This window comes from Scardinius erythrophthalmus (assembly GCF_964197995.2).
Source record: "Scardinius erythrophthalmus genome assembly, chromosome: 23".
In the NCBI taxonomy this organism is placed as follows: Eukaryota; Metazoa; Chordata; class Actinopteri; order Cypriniformes; family Leuciscidae; genus Scardinius; species Scardinius erythrophthalmus.
The window spans coordinates 24,043,490-24,060,487 of record NC_138243.1 but is presented as its reverse complement, the minus strand read 5'-3'; the positions used below and the strand labels follow the sequence as shown (position 1 = coordinate 24,060,487).

The following is a 16,998-nucleotide window of genomic DNA, read 5'->3' as shown; positions in this document are numbered from 1 at the left end:
TTGAACATGACAATGAGTTCACTGTACTAAAATGGCCCCCACAGTCACCAGATCTCAACCCAATAGAGCATCTTTGGGATGTGGTGGAACAGGAGCTTAATGCCCTGGATGTGCATCCAACAAATCTCCATCAACTGCAAGATGCTATCCTATCAATATGGGCCAACATTTCTAAAGAATGCTTTCAGCACCTTGTTGAATCAATGCAACGTAGAATTAAGGCAGTTCTGAAGGCGAAAGGGGGTCAAACACAGTATTAGTATGGTGTTCCTAATAATCCTTTAGGTGAGTGTATATATATATATATATAATGCAGGTAAAGTGAATGCAGATAAAGTGGGCTGCTTTTTGCATGTCATTTAGATACCTAGATGTTTTTTTTTTCTTTATTACTTTTCTTAACTTAAAGGTCCAGCTATAATATTTAAATTTGAATATAGTTCATATAATGTGTTATTTGCAAGGTATATACCAATCATTATTTTTACATCATGCACTTCAGACAAATTTCTTTTCAAAGTGGGCAGAGCTTGTGGCCTGTAAATGTTTAATTTAATAAGCATTACATTTTTATAGACAATGGCAGGACAGAAGCGATGTTCTTTTTTTTCTAGACTTTGATTGAAGTTTTACATAACCACTGGAATTCCCTTCAGGGCACATCCAGTGCCTATACGAGTTTTCTAAATCCTGACATGAATGACGAATGAAAGACGCAAATGCAAAAACACAACCCTGAGGCTGTTTAACAGAGGTATCCAAAACACCCTTACTTATCCCCTAAAATGAAGTTTGTCCATATATGTCCCAGTGATCCTTTAACAGAAATTCTACTTGTTTTTATTGAACTACAAACACAGTGATGATGAGACTAATCTATCCCTGATAGCTCTATACTCAGAAACGCCTAATAATATATCAACTTCAACAAGCATCAACATGCCTTGACAAAAAGTATGACTTTTTATAAAGCTTTAGAGATTTATTTATTATTGGGAGTTAAGATGGTTTGATATTCAAGATTTTACAAAGCCGATCACTGATATTGGATTTACAATCTGAGTCTGCTCAGTAAGTCGTCTCTGAGTCTCTTTAACATTAAATTCAAAAGTATTTAACCTGGCAAAAACAATTATTGCTTCCAATCTGAACATGCTCACATACTCTTCTTGAGGTGAATTAGGCACTTTAGTTTATTTGAAAATAACATTAAACAGATTCTGTAAATATACATTCTTTTAAAATGAGTTAACAGCTATATTAGAGTCCAATAACAAATTTGAACAACAGACCGATTCAATGAACAATGGATTATGCACATGCATTTCTTTTTTTAAAAAGTGGTATAAAACGTTAAAAAAATATATGATCAATAAGTTATGACAATAACATATGTTTTTACATTGCTTTAACTAATAAAAATAAGTAATACAAGATTCAACTAACTTTTTAAGTCAGTTTGATGTGATTTAACTTGAAATGACCAAGTTGATTGTACTTTTTTTACAGTGTAGTTTTAAAATAAACTTCTGCATTCCATTTTTAATTAAATCTTGACTAACAGGACAGGAAGTAATTGCTCCTACATATACATCTTTGTCCCGCTGTAGAGATAAATGTAACCTGGAAGAAAAAAATCATTATCTTTATGAGGTCTAATCATTGTACTTAAATGCTTGTAGAAAATTGGTTAAAAACACTTACTTTTGGACTGGTGGGCTGCTGTAACCTCTCCGGTCATCCCTGGAAATCCATCTGCCAGTCGTTTGGGATACCCTGTGTCCATCTTCTTCGTCCTCTCATCATAGCTACCCCAAAAAAGAGAAATGTAATATTCCAACAGTTTCTTTCCAATAGTTTTTTCAGAGCAAAATCCAAGGGTTTTTGTTTATGCTTTGGCACTTGACCAACCTGTAGTACATCTTGTCAACGAAGAGAAGTGTTTTTCCTGAGTTTTTGTCGTGGACGGCAGCATTAACTTTTCTTACAGATAATGGCAGACCAAAGCGGCTGAGAAGCTTGGGATAGCCCGGCTCAACGTTGTTTCCATTAAAAGCCCAGACTTGTCTACCTGTAAACAAAGACCAGCTATGCTAAGAGGTTTTCTGGATACAGAGATTGTAAATGTGATTGTGGTTTAAGCATTCCCAGATTGTTTGAGAAAATACCTTTGAAAAAGATAACTTTTCCTTGCACTGGATTTTCGTAAGCAGCATCTATATTGTCCGGAGAGTTGGGCCAGAAACTCTTGATCAGTTGCGCCACACCTCTGCTTCGAGAACTACGCCAGAAAAAGCTGTAGGAAGACACATGAAGTCATTTCATTTAAACATTTTAGGTCTATATAAAAATCTATATAAAAATCCACAATTTTTTATTTGTTTTTGTGCATTACCTGTCCTTGAAGAACATTGTTTCTCCCCTAATAGTTGTAACAGCATCAAAGATCAGGTTAGGGTCACAAGCATTAGGAGCCATTGGTAATTTTGGATCTGGTTGGATGGGGGTTCTGTCTCTGTTTGGGCCTGAAGGAAATACCACATAGTAAACAAACGACTGAATATGTTTGACACAAACATTATAGATGTACTCTTGAAGATCTTATTACCATAGAGCGACTGAATCCCTCTGATGTCATCAGAGGGCAGAGAGAAACGACCCGGATCCCTGAAGCTGTATGTGGGAAACATCAGAGCGCCAGGAACGTTGGAATGTCCAAGACCCAGAGAGTGACCAAATTCATGGGCAGCCACCAAGAACAGGACAAAACCTGCAGAGAAATTAAGTAGAACAGATTAGGTACAAGTTAAACACATTTAAACAAATCTAAGGGGTGCCAAGGTAATGAAGTCATTGCACTTTTTCAATCACTAAAATCAAAGAAAAAAAAAAATCTGAAAACTAGCAAAACTTACCTCTTGATGAGCGGAAGCTGAAAAACTCATCATCATCGAAATGTGCATCTCCACCAAGTCCAGACGAGGGAGCGAAAGCATGAGCCAAAACGCCTTGTGGTCCATCAAATGGGAAAGCATCGCCATGATCTGTAGGAAAGATGTTTTACATTTAATGTTTAATAAAGAATTTAGGTTTTATTTTTTAATACACAATTTTCTTTTATAAAAAATGTTTATAAATCAAAGAACCTGGGCTTCAGATAAGACATACTTCAAAGAAATATTGATGCGATTAATAATCCTGCTGATGCATCTATCTTCATATATGGCTGTTAAATCATGAATTTTAAGCTATTTAACCATTTGAAATGACAAATTCAAGTGAATTGGGATTCTTCAGTTTGGTGTACAGTAATTCAAACAGACATATATTCAATAAATGATTTTACAAGTGCAATTTAATGGTGCCATTGGTTGGCGCAGTGTCGCACTTGCAGTACCCGTTTTTTAGTTCCACCTTTACGTTATCGCTCCCGCTTCCAAGTGGTGCTCAATACAGAGCTAACTGACATCCATCAACCTCTCATGTAATAGGTGGATCATCCTCTTACCTCCTCTTACCTCTTTGTAATAGGTGGATCTTGACCTAATTTAGGTTTAGGAATAGGGTTATAGGTAGGGTTAGGGTGTGGCGTGACCTTCAAACTTCACCCATTACATCCAGAGAGGGGTTGGACGTCAAGTTCCACCCATTGGCTTTACAGTGAGCAGCCTCTACACACACTCAATCAAAGTCCCTATAAGGCAAGTCATTTCTCTTGGCAGCAATGTTTTCAGTCACGCAAGTACTAACAGCTCTTATCTCTTTGAATGGGGAAACATCAAATTCTCCAAAGCTGTTCGCCAAGCAAGCTTACGATTAAATTGGACTAATTGGCCTGCACTAAATATCATCAGTTAAAATGACTTACACTGAAGATAGATAGATGATAGATGGATGGACATAAAAGTAAAAAGGAGGAGTAAAACTTACATTTTGTTCCAAAGGAGATCATGATGTCAGCTGTGCCTCTGTAGATACGGGTGAATCTCAGAGGAGTGACGTCTGCCCACACTTGCAGGGCTCTTCTGATGGAATCATCCACCTCTGCTTCTGACATGTCAGGGGTGTAGTTCACAATCCTGAGGAAAAGGACCACAGTCAGTTTCTGCTTCTCTTTTTTCTGTGACACCAAGAGAACTGATATTATACACACCTGTATGTGAGCTTGTTGGTCTGCCATTTGGGTCTGCCTTCAAACGTGGAGAACGCAGCAACATCTGGAACTCCACAGCGGGGCTTCTTCATCACCTCCAGTGTTTCTTGGTCCAGCGTTCCAGTGACCTTGATTCCAAAAAACCTTTGCATCTCTTTCATCTTCTCAGTCAGTGGACTGGCACTTCGTTGGAAGACAGTTTTTACATCTGTTAGATTGTAAAAACTCTTCAGGTAATGCTAAAGAGAAAAAAAAGAAAAAAAACATGGAATTATAGGAGGAATTGTAATGTAAGAGTAATGACCAACAAAATTATCAGTCCTATATATTAAAAAAATCATACCTCTGCAGTGGTTTCATCTTTGTCAGCCGGCTCTGTAATCGGTCCTGCATGAATAACAAGCACCAGGCTTACAAGAAAACCCAGCTGGCGGTGAATCCTCCTCATGTTGTGAGTTGCGATCTTGAGCTTCTCTTCTGATTGGAAGCGTCTGATGGAGGCTTATATACTCATAAAGTTGTGTGGTGTTGAGCAATGTGGGAAATGATCAGCCACAAACTTCTGTGACTGTGAGTAACTCATTAACTGACAGACTGACAATAATTACAAGATTTTAAGCTTATTTTAATCTTTAATCTCTTTCTTCTTGAGAATTATAAAATTATAATTTATTATAAACACAAGGGCAATACAACGCTTTTAAAGTAATAAACTCGAAGATTTCCTGGAAGAATTTTCCTGTTAAAAAATATTGTTATGATGTTAGAAGCATTATGTTATTATTCTATTATTTTGTTTTACATTTACATACACTTTTTTATGCCCAAAAAAAAATTCTAATAAATTAAATGTTATAAAATGTAATGGTTCATGGAGGGAATACTGGGAATGACCATTCATATTTTTAAGTCACAAAAATGTATAAAGTATGTACATTGCCTTGATAAATTATATATAATATATAATAAATTAACAATATAATATAATAATATAGACTTTTTTTATTATATTCGAAAGTAAAAGTATATGTAGTTTTAGTTTTTTTGTTTTACCATATATGGTAAATTAATTTTCAGACAACCAAATAAATGTTTTAATAAATAAATAATATTTTAACATAAAGTATACATATTGCCTTTGTTAAATACTCAAATGATAATTTCACAATAATTTCACAATAAATTGTAATGTAATTCATGATTACATATGAATGTGTATATATACTTTATAATTTTATATATATACTCACCGGCCATTTTATTAGGTACACCTAATTAAAAATATATATATATATTTTTTTTTATTCAACAAGGATGCATTAAATTGATTCAAGTGACACTAAAGATATTTATAATGTTACAAAACATTTCTGTTTCAAATAAATGCTGTTCCTCTGAACTGACTATTCATCAAATAATATATATATATATATATATATATATATATATATATATATATATATATATATATATATATATATATATATATATATATTATATTCTTTGATGAGACTTACCAATAAAATTTTGCATATATATATATATATATATATATATATATATATATATATATATATATATATATATATATATATATATATATGCAAAATTGTATTGGTAAGTCTGACGACTTATAAATACTGATGATTTGCAATAAAAACTCAAAAGCAGAAGTGAAACATGCTGTTAATATTTATTCTCATTCCACTTAAATAATGCAACCTTTGTTCCTTTATCAGAATGACAGCAGCAAGAAATCTATAGACATACAAGGACATGTCAGACATGGTTGGTCTAAGAGGAAGTTCCTCATTCATCCTCCTCTTTGGTTTTGATTCACTGTCTGCTGTGACCTCAGTCATCCAATAATAGCTGCCAGGGTAATAATAGCTCCATTGTGTTTGTGTGTGCGTGCAGTTTAGTGCTTATGGAGGATTGAAAAGCAGACACACATCCAACAAAAAAAAAAACTAAAACACATTGTTATTTTTAGCATTAGGGTTTTGGTTAAAGTGTTGGTCTGTACTAAATGTAATTTGTACAATTTTAGTCAAAGTGAAATCCCCAGTTTATTAAGCAAGGCTGTATGTACAGTATGTCTCTATAATGCATCTTTGTGTGAGGTGTGCTTAAGGTGTTATTGAAGACATACAGGTAAAGGAACCAAACTATCATGAAAGTGGTCCATACTCATGCAGTATATTTAAATGTATATATATATATCACCTTTAGCACATTTTACACTGTTTTATTATTATTATTTGTTGAGTATCACCATTGTTGTGTTTTGTATGTCGAGTATTGAAGTCTGTTCATCATTAGGGGATGGAAAAAAATACTAGTGTTGCAAGATGATGTCACACCTATGATAAATCAGCAGCTGCTTGACTATTGTGAAGTATTCATAGACAAACAATTGATAAAATGAATTTGTAATAAGATATTGGTAAATCTTTATGCTGAAATAATGTTAATAATAGTATATGACTTAAAATCAGCCCATTAGCTTATTTTCTATTCTAGCTAGTCATTGTTTTAACAAGTGTTTTCATTTGTCACACTTCTGACTTGGCTGGAACAGAAATTTGATTATGAATATATAAGGTCCAAGATCCCAAACAATTGGAACACTTATCAACATTATGGGGACTTCAAAACAATTTCAGTACTAGGCAATATCATTTCTTACAGGTTAAATGCATGGTTAAAGACAACTGTAAAATGTGAATTCACAGTAAAATAAGAGCAGTAAATTACTGTGATGTCAGCATCATTTTGCTGTTGATTAACAGTAATTCGTAAGAAAATGACCCAGCATGCATTAATTCACTATAAATTTCTGACTACAATAATTTATTGTAAAATAATATGTGTATGTATATGTATATATATATATATATATATATATATATATATATATATATATATATATATATACACTCACCTAAAGGATTATTAGGAACACCATACTAATACTGTGTTTGACCCCCTTTCCCGGTGGGGTCTTCTGCTGTTGTAGCCCATCCGCCTCAAGGTTGTGCATGTTGTGGCTTCACAAATGCTTTGCTGCATACCTCGGTTGTAACGAGTGGTTATTTCAGTCAAAGTTGCTCTTCTATCAGCTTGAATCAGTCGGCCCATTCTCCTCTGACCTCTAGCATCAACAAGGCATTTTCGGCCACAGGACTGCCGCATACTGGATGTTTTTCCCTTTTCACACCATTCTTTGTAAACCCTAGAAATGGTTGTGCGTGAAAATCCCAGTAACTGAGCAGATTGTGAAATACTCAGACCGGCCCGTCTGGCACCAACAACCATGCCACGCTCAAAATTGCTTAAATCACCTTTCTTTCCCATTCTGACATTCAGTTTGGAGTTCAGGACATTGTCTGGTTGATTAGATAATTCCATTAATGAGAAATTGAACAGGTGTTCCTAATAATCCTTTAGGTGAGTGTATATATACATACACACACACACACACACACACACACACACACACACATATATATATATATATATATACATATAATATACGTACATATTCCACAAAAAAGGATCAAGAAAATGTTTTCTTTTTTTTCTTTTTGTTACATTTTTTAATAAACATGACAAGTCAAATGTTTAAAGTCTATAGCCAGAGGCAAGTTTTTTTTTAAAGGCTTTGATTGTAGTTTTACACTTCTACCTAACTACTGGGCACATTTACCGTATTTTCCAAACACATGGTAGTGACGAAACGTAGTCATCCTTTTCTCAGATGCTCATTCACTTTATCAATCGCAAAAAGTGCTGTGATTTGCTGATCTAGCCTTTTACTAAATGGTGTATTTATTGTTGGGTGTTTAGATGGTTTGATCTGACAGCTTTTACCAAGTTTAATCATATACATTATAATACATTGGTTTTACTCTATTATCTGAATCGGAAAGGCTCTGAGTTAATGTTAAAAGTATATCCCTGCCAAAAATAATTCTTGCTTCTAAAATGAACATGCTCTTCAATTTAATTAGTCACTTTAGCTTATTTGAAAATAATCAACAACCATAAACATTATTATATAAATACACATTCTTTTAAAAGGTTAACAAGAGTAAAATAGACGTCCAGTGACAATTTTGACCAGCAGATTGCAGAAATACAATGAACAATTCATTAATTTGAACTGTTTCCTATGCAAATGCATTTAAGTAAGTACTGTAGTTACGCTCCATTCATTTCTTGTTTCTGGGGCGACTCGACTCACAGGAGAGGAAGTTACTGTTCTTCAGCACACGGAGGAGCTTCCTGCTGCTGCTGTTGAACTCATACACCTTTGTCCCACTGAAGAGATACATGTAATCTGGAAGAAAATAAGTCAGTGAGTCTTTTATTGTTACAGATCTGTAGAAAAGGAAGTTAGAAACACCTACCGTCGATCAGATGGGCTCCTGTAACTTGTCCAGTCAGTGCTGGAAATCCATCAGCCAGTCGTTTGGGATTTCCTTTGTCCATCTTCTTCATCATCTCATTATAGCTACCAAAAAAAGGGAAAGTCTTATGTCTTTTCGGAGCAAATCTTAAGGGCTTTTGTTTATGATTCTGCACTTGACCCACCTATAGTAATATATGTCAAAGAAGAGCAGTGTTTTTCCTGAGTTTTTGTCATGGACGGCAGCACTAACTTTTGTCACAGATGGTGGCAGACCAAAGCTGCTGAGAGGCTTGGGATAGTCCGGCTCAACAGTGCTGCTTTTAAAAGCCCAGACTTGTTTACCTATAAATAAATACAGGCCATAAGGATTTTACAGGGATTGTAAATTGGAAAAAAGTGCAACACTCACTCTTGAAGCAATCTAACTTAATTGAGTAAAACCGTGTGATATTTCGGCCATTGTCAAGCACTTCAATAGACATGATTTAACAGAGATTGTAAGTGTGACTGTGGTTTCAGCATTCCCAGATTGATTGAGAAAATACCTTTGAATAGGAAAAGTATTTTTTCCTCTGGGTCCTCGTAAGCAGCTTCAATGTTATCCGGGGCGTTGGGCCACAAATTACTGATTAGATGTTGCGTCACACTTCCGCTCGGAGAACTACGCCAGACAAAGCTGCACAGAGGCACATGAAGTCATTTCATTTATGTATATATATATACTGTACAGTGCCCTCCACTAATTACGGCACTCTTGGTAAATATGAGCAAAGGCGCCTGTGAAACTAAATCTGCATTGTTTCTCCTTTTGATCTTTCATTAAAAAGAATTACTAAATTCTAACCTTTCATTGAAGTAAAACAGTTGAAAGTGGGGGGAAACTTACATTATGAAATAAATGTTTTTCTCCAATTCATGTTGGCCACAAGTATTGGCACCCCTAGAAATTCTTATGAGTAAAATATCTGGTCAGATGAAACTAAAAAAACAGCTTTTCAGCAGCAAACCCCCAGATGGGTTTAGTGCAAACAGGGATAAAAGGTTCCCCATGCCGATGGTTAAATATACTGCTGGATCTTTAATGTTGTGGGCCTATTTTTCTGGAGGTACTGGACATCTTGTTCAGATTTATGGTATCATGGATTCTAGCAAATACCAACAGACAAAAAAATAAAACCTGACAGCATCTGCTCAAATTTTTATAATGGACCATAGTTGGATCTTCCATCAGGACAACGATCCAAAACAAACATCAAAATCATGTCAAAAATGTGTCGCTGAGCACAAAATGAAGCTTCTGCCATGACCGTCCCAGTCCCCTGACCTGAACCCTTTAGAAAATGAGTGGAGTGAACTGAAGAGAAGAAGCGCCAACATAAATCTGGGAATCTGAAGGATCTGGAGAGATTCTATATGGAGGAATGATCTCTGATCTCTTGTCAGGTGTTTTCCAAACTCATCAGGCATTATAAGATAAGACTCATAGCTGCTATGATCATGGCAAAATTATGTTGCAATAATCGGCTGGCAATAATTGTGGTAAACGTGAACTAGAGAAAAACATTTATTTCATAATGTGAGTTTCCCCCCACATTCAACTGTTTTACTTCAATGAAAGGTTAGAATTTTATTTTATTTTTTTTATAAAAGATCAAAAGGATAAACATTGCAGATATATTTTCATAGCCGCCTTTGCTCATATTTACCAAGGGTGCCGATATTAGTGGAGGGCACTATATAAACAGGATTTTTATTTGTTTTTGTGCATTACCTGTCCTTGAAGAACATTGTTTCTCCCCTAAAAGTTGTAACAGCATCAAAGATCAGGTTAGGGTCACAAGCATTAGGAGCCATTGGTAATTTTAGATCTGGTTGGTTGGGGGTTCTGTCTCTGTTTGGGCCTGAAGGAAATACCACATAGTAAACAAACGACTAAATATGTTTGACACAAACATTATAGATGTACTCTTGAAGATCTTATTACCATAGAGCGACTGAATCCCTAAGATGTCATCAGAGGGCAGAGAGAAACGACCCGGATCCCTGAAAATGTATGTGGGAAACATCAGAGCGCCAGGAACGTTGGAATGTGCAAGACCCAGAGAGTGACCAAATTCATGGGCAGCCACCAAGAACAGGACAAAACCTGCAGAGAAATTAAGTAGAACAGATTAGGTACAAGTTAAAAGTGCCAAGGTAATGAAGTCATTGCACTTTTTCAATCACTAAAATCAAAGAAAGAAAAAAATCTAAAAACTAGCAAAACTTACCTCTTGATGAGCGGAAGCTGAAAAACTCATCATCATCGAAATGTGCATCTCCACCAAGTCCAGACGAGGGAGCGAAAGCATGAGCCAAAACGCCTTGTGGTCCATCAAATGGGAAATCATCACCATGATCTGTAGGAAAGATGTTTGGCTTTAAATTGAATTTTTAATATAATTAGATTTTAGAAATCAAAGGAATCTGGGCTTTATTTTGAAAAATGATTCATTCGTTTTCTTATGACTTTTAAAATCTTGAATCGTTCATGTTGGCCAATAATCTATCACGTTTTTTTGTTTCACATTTGTTTCATTGAAACATTTTCCAGATTTTCGAAATAAAAATGAAAATACCTTAATTAAATGGAAACTTCACCATTATTTAGTCTAAGATAAAACTGTGTTATTTTGTTAGTATCAATGGTGAGCACAAGGTATGATTTTGGTTTTCTATATTTGCATACATGGCCTTCAGGTAAAATAAAAGGTTATATAAATCAGGTTATATTAGTTTTGATATTGTTACTTTTATTGCAATAAACAGTCCAAAATAGTTTGTCTAGTTTATACATTATGGCAAATAAGTACAGAATTCTATAAACTGAATTGTGCATAGAATCGAATTGAACTGTTCTGAATTTGCAAAATTCTCTTTTGAATTTAATCAGAAACCCAGTGAATTGAACTGCCCAAAGATTCACAGCCCTAGTGCTACATCCACACTTATGGAAATAAATACAACACAAATATTTTCATGATTTGTTATCACAACTTTTTTTCTTTTGTCAAATCAACCTATTAATAATTATTAATAAGTGATATTAATTAGATAAGATAATTAAAGTGGTTCTGATAACATAATATTTTGTGTTTCTGTTGAATAAACCAATCTCCTACATTGTATTAACTCAAATTTTTTATTTCAATGAACTAAAAAATTTAATGCGACCAGGTAACTTACTTTTTTTAAGTTAAACCTACAATCATTTTTACAGTGAACCAGCTGGAGTGCCCTTGATTTCCACCAGAGGGCACTCTTTCTGTCTTTATGGACTACTTTTCCCAGAACCCTTTGTCCGACTCCGGATTCATCATGCCTGATTGTTTTTAGCTGTTGCTCATTATCTTGTTAAGCCCAGCCTATATAAACTCTGTGTATCTCAAGCTTAGAGAAGTCTTGTTTAGTGTCAGACTGCATTTCTGAGCGTTATCCTGGATATCCCTGTGTCTTGTTTTCCTGGATATCCCTGTGTCTTGTTTTCCTGGATATCCCTGTGTCTTGTTTCTTGTTTTATGTTTAGACTGTTTGCCTGTGGTTTTGACCTTATACCTATTTTATGGATTACTCTCAATAAAGCTGCGTTTGGATCTTCAACCTAAAGTCTCGGAGCAGTTCATGACAACTTGCTGCCATAATTATTTTATTGATCATTGTTCATATAATGTTAATTTTTAATAAACAAAGTTTCATATATTAGTATTCCAACAGTAAGATAGAATCCTCAAGTTATTCATAAAATATCACCAAGTTTAAAAGAATTCATCAAAATGAGAAGCACATGGTTAATAAACAAAATATAAACATACATAAATGGATAGAGGAAACATACTTTTTGTGACAAAGGAGATCATGATGTCAGCTGTGCCTCTGTAGATACGGGTGAATCTCAGAGGAGTGACGTCTGCCCACACTTGCAGGGCTCTTCTGATGGAATCATCCACCTCTGCTTCTGACATGTCAGGGGTGTAGTTCACAATCCTGAGGAAAAGGACCACAGTCGGTTTCTGCTTCTCTTTTTTCTGTGACACCAAGAGAACTGATATTATACACACCTGTATGTGAGCTTGTTGGTTTGCCATTTGGGTCTGCCTTCAAACGTAGTGTACGCAGCAACATCTGGAACTCCACAGCGGGGCTTCTTCATCACCTCCAGTGTTTCTTTGGTCAACGTTCCAGTGACCTTAAGCCTAAAAAACTTCTGCATCTCTTTCAATTTCTCAGACAGTAGATGCAGCTTTGAGCCAGAAAGATTAGGACGATTATAATCCAGTTTGTAGAAGCTCTTCAGGTAATTCTAAAGAATACAAAAACAGAATCATTGGAAGAATTAGGCCTATGATCGAAGACAAAACAAATAAATATATATATATATATACACACACACATATAAACCCCAAACCTCTGCAATTTCATAATCATCAACGGGCTGTGCACTCGGTGCTGCGTGAATAACAAGCACCAGGCTTGCAAGAAAACCCAGCTGGCGTTGAATCCTCCTCATGTTGTGAGTTGCTTCTTACGATCTTGAGCTTCTCTTCTGATTGGAAGCGTCTGATGGAGGCTTATATACTCTTAAAGCAGTGAGGTGTTGAGCCATGGGTCAAATTATCAGCCACAAACTTCTGTGAGTAACCCATCAAACTGACAGACTGACAATAATAACAGGATTTTCAACTTTCCTGACACAGCCTTTTCCTCCCTGCCCTGATATTTGAATTATTTATTTTCCTCATGGCTTTATTTAACTGCAACATTTCTAAGCATTTCTATGTTTTATAAACAAAAACAAGGGCAACATGGTAATAGCATTTGGTTACATTTATTTTTTGAAATGCTTTACAAGCTTTACTGGACTGCTATTCAACTTAAATTAACTCTTTATTGTCAGACGAATGAGTAACATTTTATAATGAATACACAAATAATAACTGTGGCTTTCTACCAATAATGCATAAGTACCATAATACTGTAATGAAAGTGGTCCATATGACTTGTGCAGAATATTTCAATTCTTATGAAGACTTATGATAGTTCTGTGTTGGGAACAGACTTAAATTTATGCCAATCACTTAACAAGCGGGACGCCAACTGTGAAGAATTGCAGAAACATGTCTTCAGAAGTTAACTTAACACTTTCCCTGACAGGTATAGTGTAAAAATTCTGTCATTATTTACTCACCCTCAAGTTGTTCCAAACCCGTATGAATTTCTTTCATATGTTGAGCACAAAAGAAGATATTTCCAAGAGTGCTGGTAACCAAACAGTTAACAGTAGCCATTTACTGCCATAGCATTTCTTTTCATACTATGGAACAGAGTTTTAATTTTTGGCTGGACAATCCAAATAACAGGTCTGTATCACTTTTACATTTTATACACAATGGGTCTATGGTGGGAGCATGTGAACTCTTTTTTTAAAATCATTATTTAACCCTTATGGGTAACCAAACAGTTAATGGGCCCCATTGAATTCCATAATATGGGGTAAAAATACCATGGAAGTCAATGGGACCAATGTTAGGCTACAGACATTCTTCACAATATCTTTTTTTTTGTGTGTTCAGCAGAAGAAATAAATTCATACAGGTTTAGAACAACCTGAGGGTGAGTAAATGATGACAGAATTTTCATATTTGGGTGGACTTTCCCTTTAAGAATGAATTCTTATTTACAAAAACATCCTGGCAGGAGAATAAAAATCTCTTGGAAAGTTATGGGTGGTGGAAATTGAACATGGAATAGGTGGAGGCTCAAATGAGTCAGTAAGACACCAAAGTGGAGATTCTGGATTTGAGTGACATAGAAATAGGAAGAATGTTGCAGGAAACGATATAAATTCCTGGGGGGGTTATGGGGGGTGCTGGATGGCAGAGGCAGGCTAAATACACATTAATTGCGACAGATATTTACATAAATAAATACATAATATTTAATACAAAATGTTCAATAAAAATCGTTTTTATTTCTTTTTATCGATTGCGAAAATGAACACTTTTTTTCTGATTAATCACGATTAATCGCCATTTAAAAAACTTACGTTTTTTATATATTTTGTAATGTAATAATTTCACAGTTAATCTCCAAATTAATGTAGAAACAACATAAAGACAGTATATTTAAAAATTTTGTCTAACGGGTAGGAAATACACAGAAATTTAATAAAAAAGTTATCAAACAGTTTGCACTGCATGCATTTTAAATTACATATAGATTAATCCTTATTAAAGTTACAAAAGTTCTTTAGTCAAGAGCAGTTTGTGATTTTCTCTGTTACGTTTGTTTTTTGATTAATTTTACGGACAGAAAGCTTTATTGGCTGCTGTCCCTTTAAAGGGATAGTTCACTTTGAAATTAATTTTTGATATGTTTTAGCTTACCTCAAGGGCATCCAAGATGTAGGTGTCTTTGTTTCCGCAGTAGTTTCAATTTGGATATTTTTAGGTCAAACCGTTCTTGTCTGTCAGTCATATAATGCAGGTCGATGGTCACTGTTTCAAAACACAAGCACAGAGTCCAAAATAAAACAATTCCCCATCGTCCAAATGAAACAATTCCCCATCATAAGTACACATTGATGGCCTAAGACACGAAACGAGCGGTTTGTGTGAGAAAACGAACAGTATTTATATCGTTGTTATCTCTTGAAAACAACACACGTCCAAATGATCTGACGGCGCGGGCGGGTATAGATATATTCATAGATGTCGCCTTGGCTACGGTTTCGTTCCAATGAACTGCAGTAGCGAAGGCGACATCTAGTGTATACATCTATACCCGCCCGCGCGCGGGTATAGATGTATACACTAGATGTCACTTGGCTACGGTTTCGTTCCAATGAACTGCAGTAGCCAAGGCGACATCTATGAATATATCTATACCTGCCCGCGCCGTCAGATCATTTGGACGTGTGTTGTTTTCAAGAGATAACAACGATATAAATACTGTTCGTTTTCTCACACAAACCGCTCGTTTCGTGTCTTAGGCCATCAATGTGTACTTATGATGGGGAATTGTTTCATTTGGACGATGGGGAATTGTTTTAATTTGGACTCTGTGCTTGTGTTTTGAAACAGTGACCGTAGACCTGCATTATATGACTGACAGACAAGAACGGTTTGACCTAAAAATATCAAAATTGAAACTACTGCGGAAACAAAGACACCTACATCTTGGATGGCCTTGAGGTAAGCTAAAACATATCAAAAATTAATTTCAAAGTGAACTATCCCTTTAAAACCACCCGCTGCTGACAGACGCGGATCTCACACGCATCTCATTCTCTCACAACACTTTGCCTTCATTTAAGACTTATTACTAATTTAATTTAATTTATTTACTAATTTATTATAGACTTTTAACTAATTTAAGACTGCTCAGTCTGCTCTTATGAGGATACTCGTCAAAGTGTTCGGTGAACTTCAAGCCGAAAGAGAACTCGATCAATTTGTCTTGGCTTGAATGGTTTAAAATCATTTTTATGAATAAAAGCGTTGTAACGCCAGCCAAAGGATGACAGAAAAAACGGATGCTGTGTTAATTGCGTTAAATATTTACCACTGAGTCTTCTCCCGTTTCTACAAGTGCTTGTTAAACTTCCCGTGTCTACTACCGCAGATATCAACAGCACAACAGGGTTGTAGGTTGCCAGGTTGAGCTCACAAACAGGTTGAAATTTGTATGATGTGTTGATTGTGTGAGTAGGGTGCGTTTCATACAAGATCTGGCAACTGGACAACCTTGGAATAATATATTAATGCGATTATTCATATAACGAGGTTTGGGCCATACAAATTACGGGAGTTTCACGGAAGAAATAACAAAACTGGAGGGGGGCGGGAGATGGGTGTGAAATACGGGAGACTCCCGGGGAAAACGGGAGTGTTGACAGGTATGATCAGGACATAATAAAAAATAATCTGGTCCTTAACAGGTTTTAAAATTAGGTAAATACAGCCTCAGATGAACAACAACACATGACATATTACACTGTGTCATTATTTAACAAAAACTAGGCCAAAAGAGAAAAGCCATGGGTGACAAACTAAGTACACCCTTATTGCTTCTAATTAAGAGGAAAAGGAGCAGTCAGGCGCAGCTAATCAAATGCATTTGATTAATTGATCATCAGTAAACGTGACCAACTCTTTAAAAGCAGAAGTTTTGGCAGTTTGCTGGTCTGGAGCCTTTAGGTGTGTGTTAACACAATGCCAAGGAGGAAAGACATCAGCAATAATCTTAGAGAAGCAATAGTTGCTGCCATCAATCTGGTAAGAGTTATAAGGCCATTTCCAAACAATTTGAAGTCCATTATTCTACAGTAAGGAAGATTATTCACAACTGGAAAACATTTAAGACAGTTACCAATCTTCCCAGGAGTGGACATCCC

The 16,998-nt window shown here is 35.5% G+C and overlaps 2 protein-coding genes across 2 annotated transcripts in view; both read right to left on the bottom strand.

The window, feature by feature from the left end:
- Positions 1-966: 966 nt before the first annotated feature.
- The window catches only part of LOC308683451 (stromelysin-2), a gene marked incomplete at its 5' end in the record, with an annotated part of 37,311 nt that continues 21,279 nt past the window's right edge, over positions 967-16,998 (bottom strand). The window contains 10 exons of the mRNA XM_081353922.1: positions 967-1,623; positions 1,705-1,808; positions 1,912-2,071; positions 2,169-2,296; positions 2,396-2,525; positions 2,609-2,770; positions 2,916-3,044; positions 3,931-4,079; positions 4,154-4,392; positions 4,497-4,540. Coding sequence (XP_081210048.1) covers positions 1,583-1,623; positions 1,705-1,808; positions 1,912-2,071; positions 2,169-2,296; positions 2,396-2,525; positions 2,609-2,770; positions 2,916-3,044; positions 3,931-4,079; positions 4,154-4,392; positions 4,497-4,540 — 1,286 coding nt within the window. The 3' untranslated portion in view covers positions 967-1,582. The remainder of the gene's footprint in view (positions 1,624-1,704; positions 1,809-1,911; positions 2,072-2,168; positions 2,297-2,395; positions 2,526-2,608; positions 2,771-2,915; positions 3,045-3,930; positions 4,080-4,153; positions 4,393-4,496; positions 4,541-16,998) is intronic.
- Positions 7,755-13,183, bottom strand: LOC308683312 (collagenase 3-like). The gene is made up of 10 exons (XM_081353735.1): positions 13,012-13,183; positions 12,665-12,906; positions 12,442-12,590; positions 10,838-10,966; positions 10,552-10,713; positions 10,339-10,468; positions 9,113-9,243; positions 8,750-8,909; positions 8,566-8,669; positions 7,755-8,495 (listed from the first exon to the last, which is right to left on the bottom strand). Exons 1-10 carry the CDS (start codon positions 13,111-13,113, stop codon positions 8,368-8,370), a joined length of 1,437 nt encoding a protein of 478 aa, XP_081209861.1. The 5' UTR covers positions 13,114-13,183; the 3' UTR covers positions 7,755-8,367.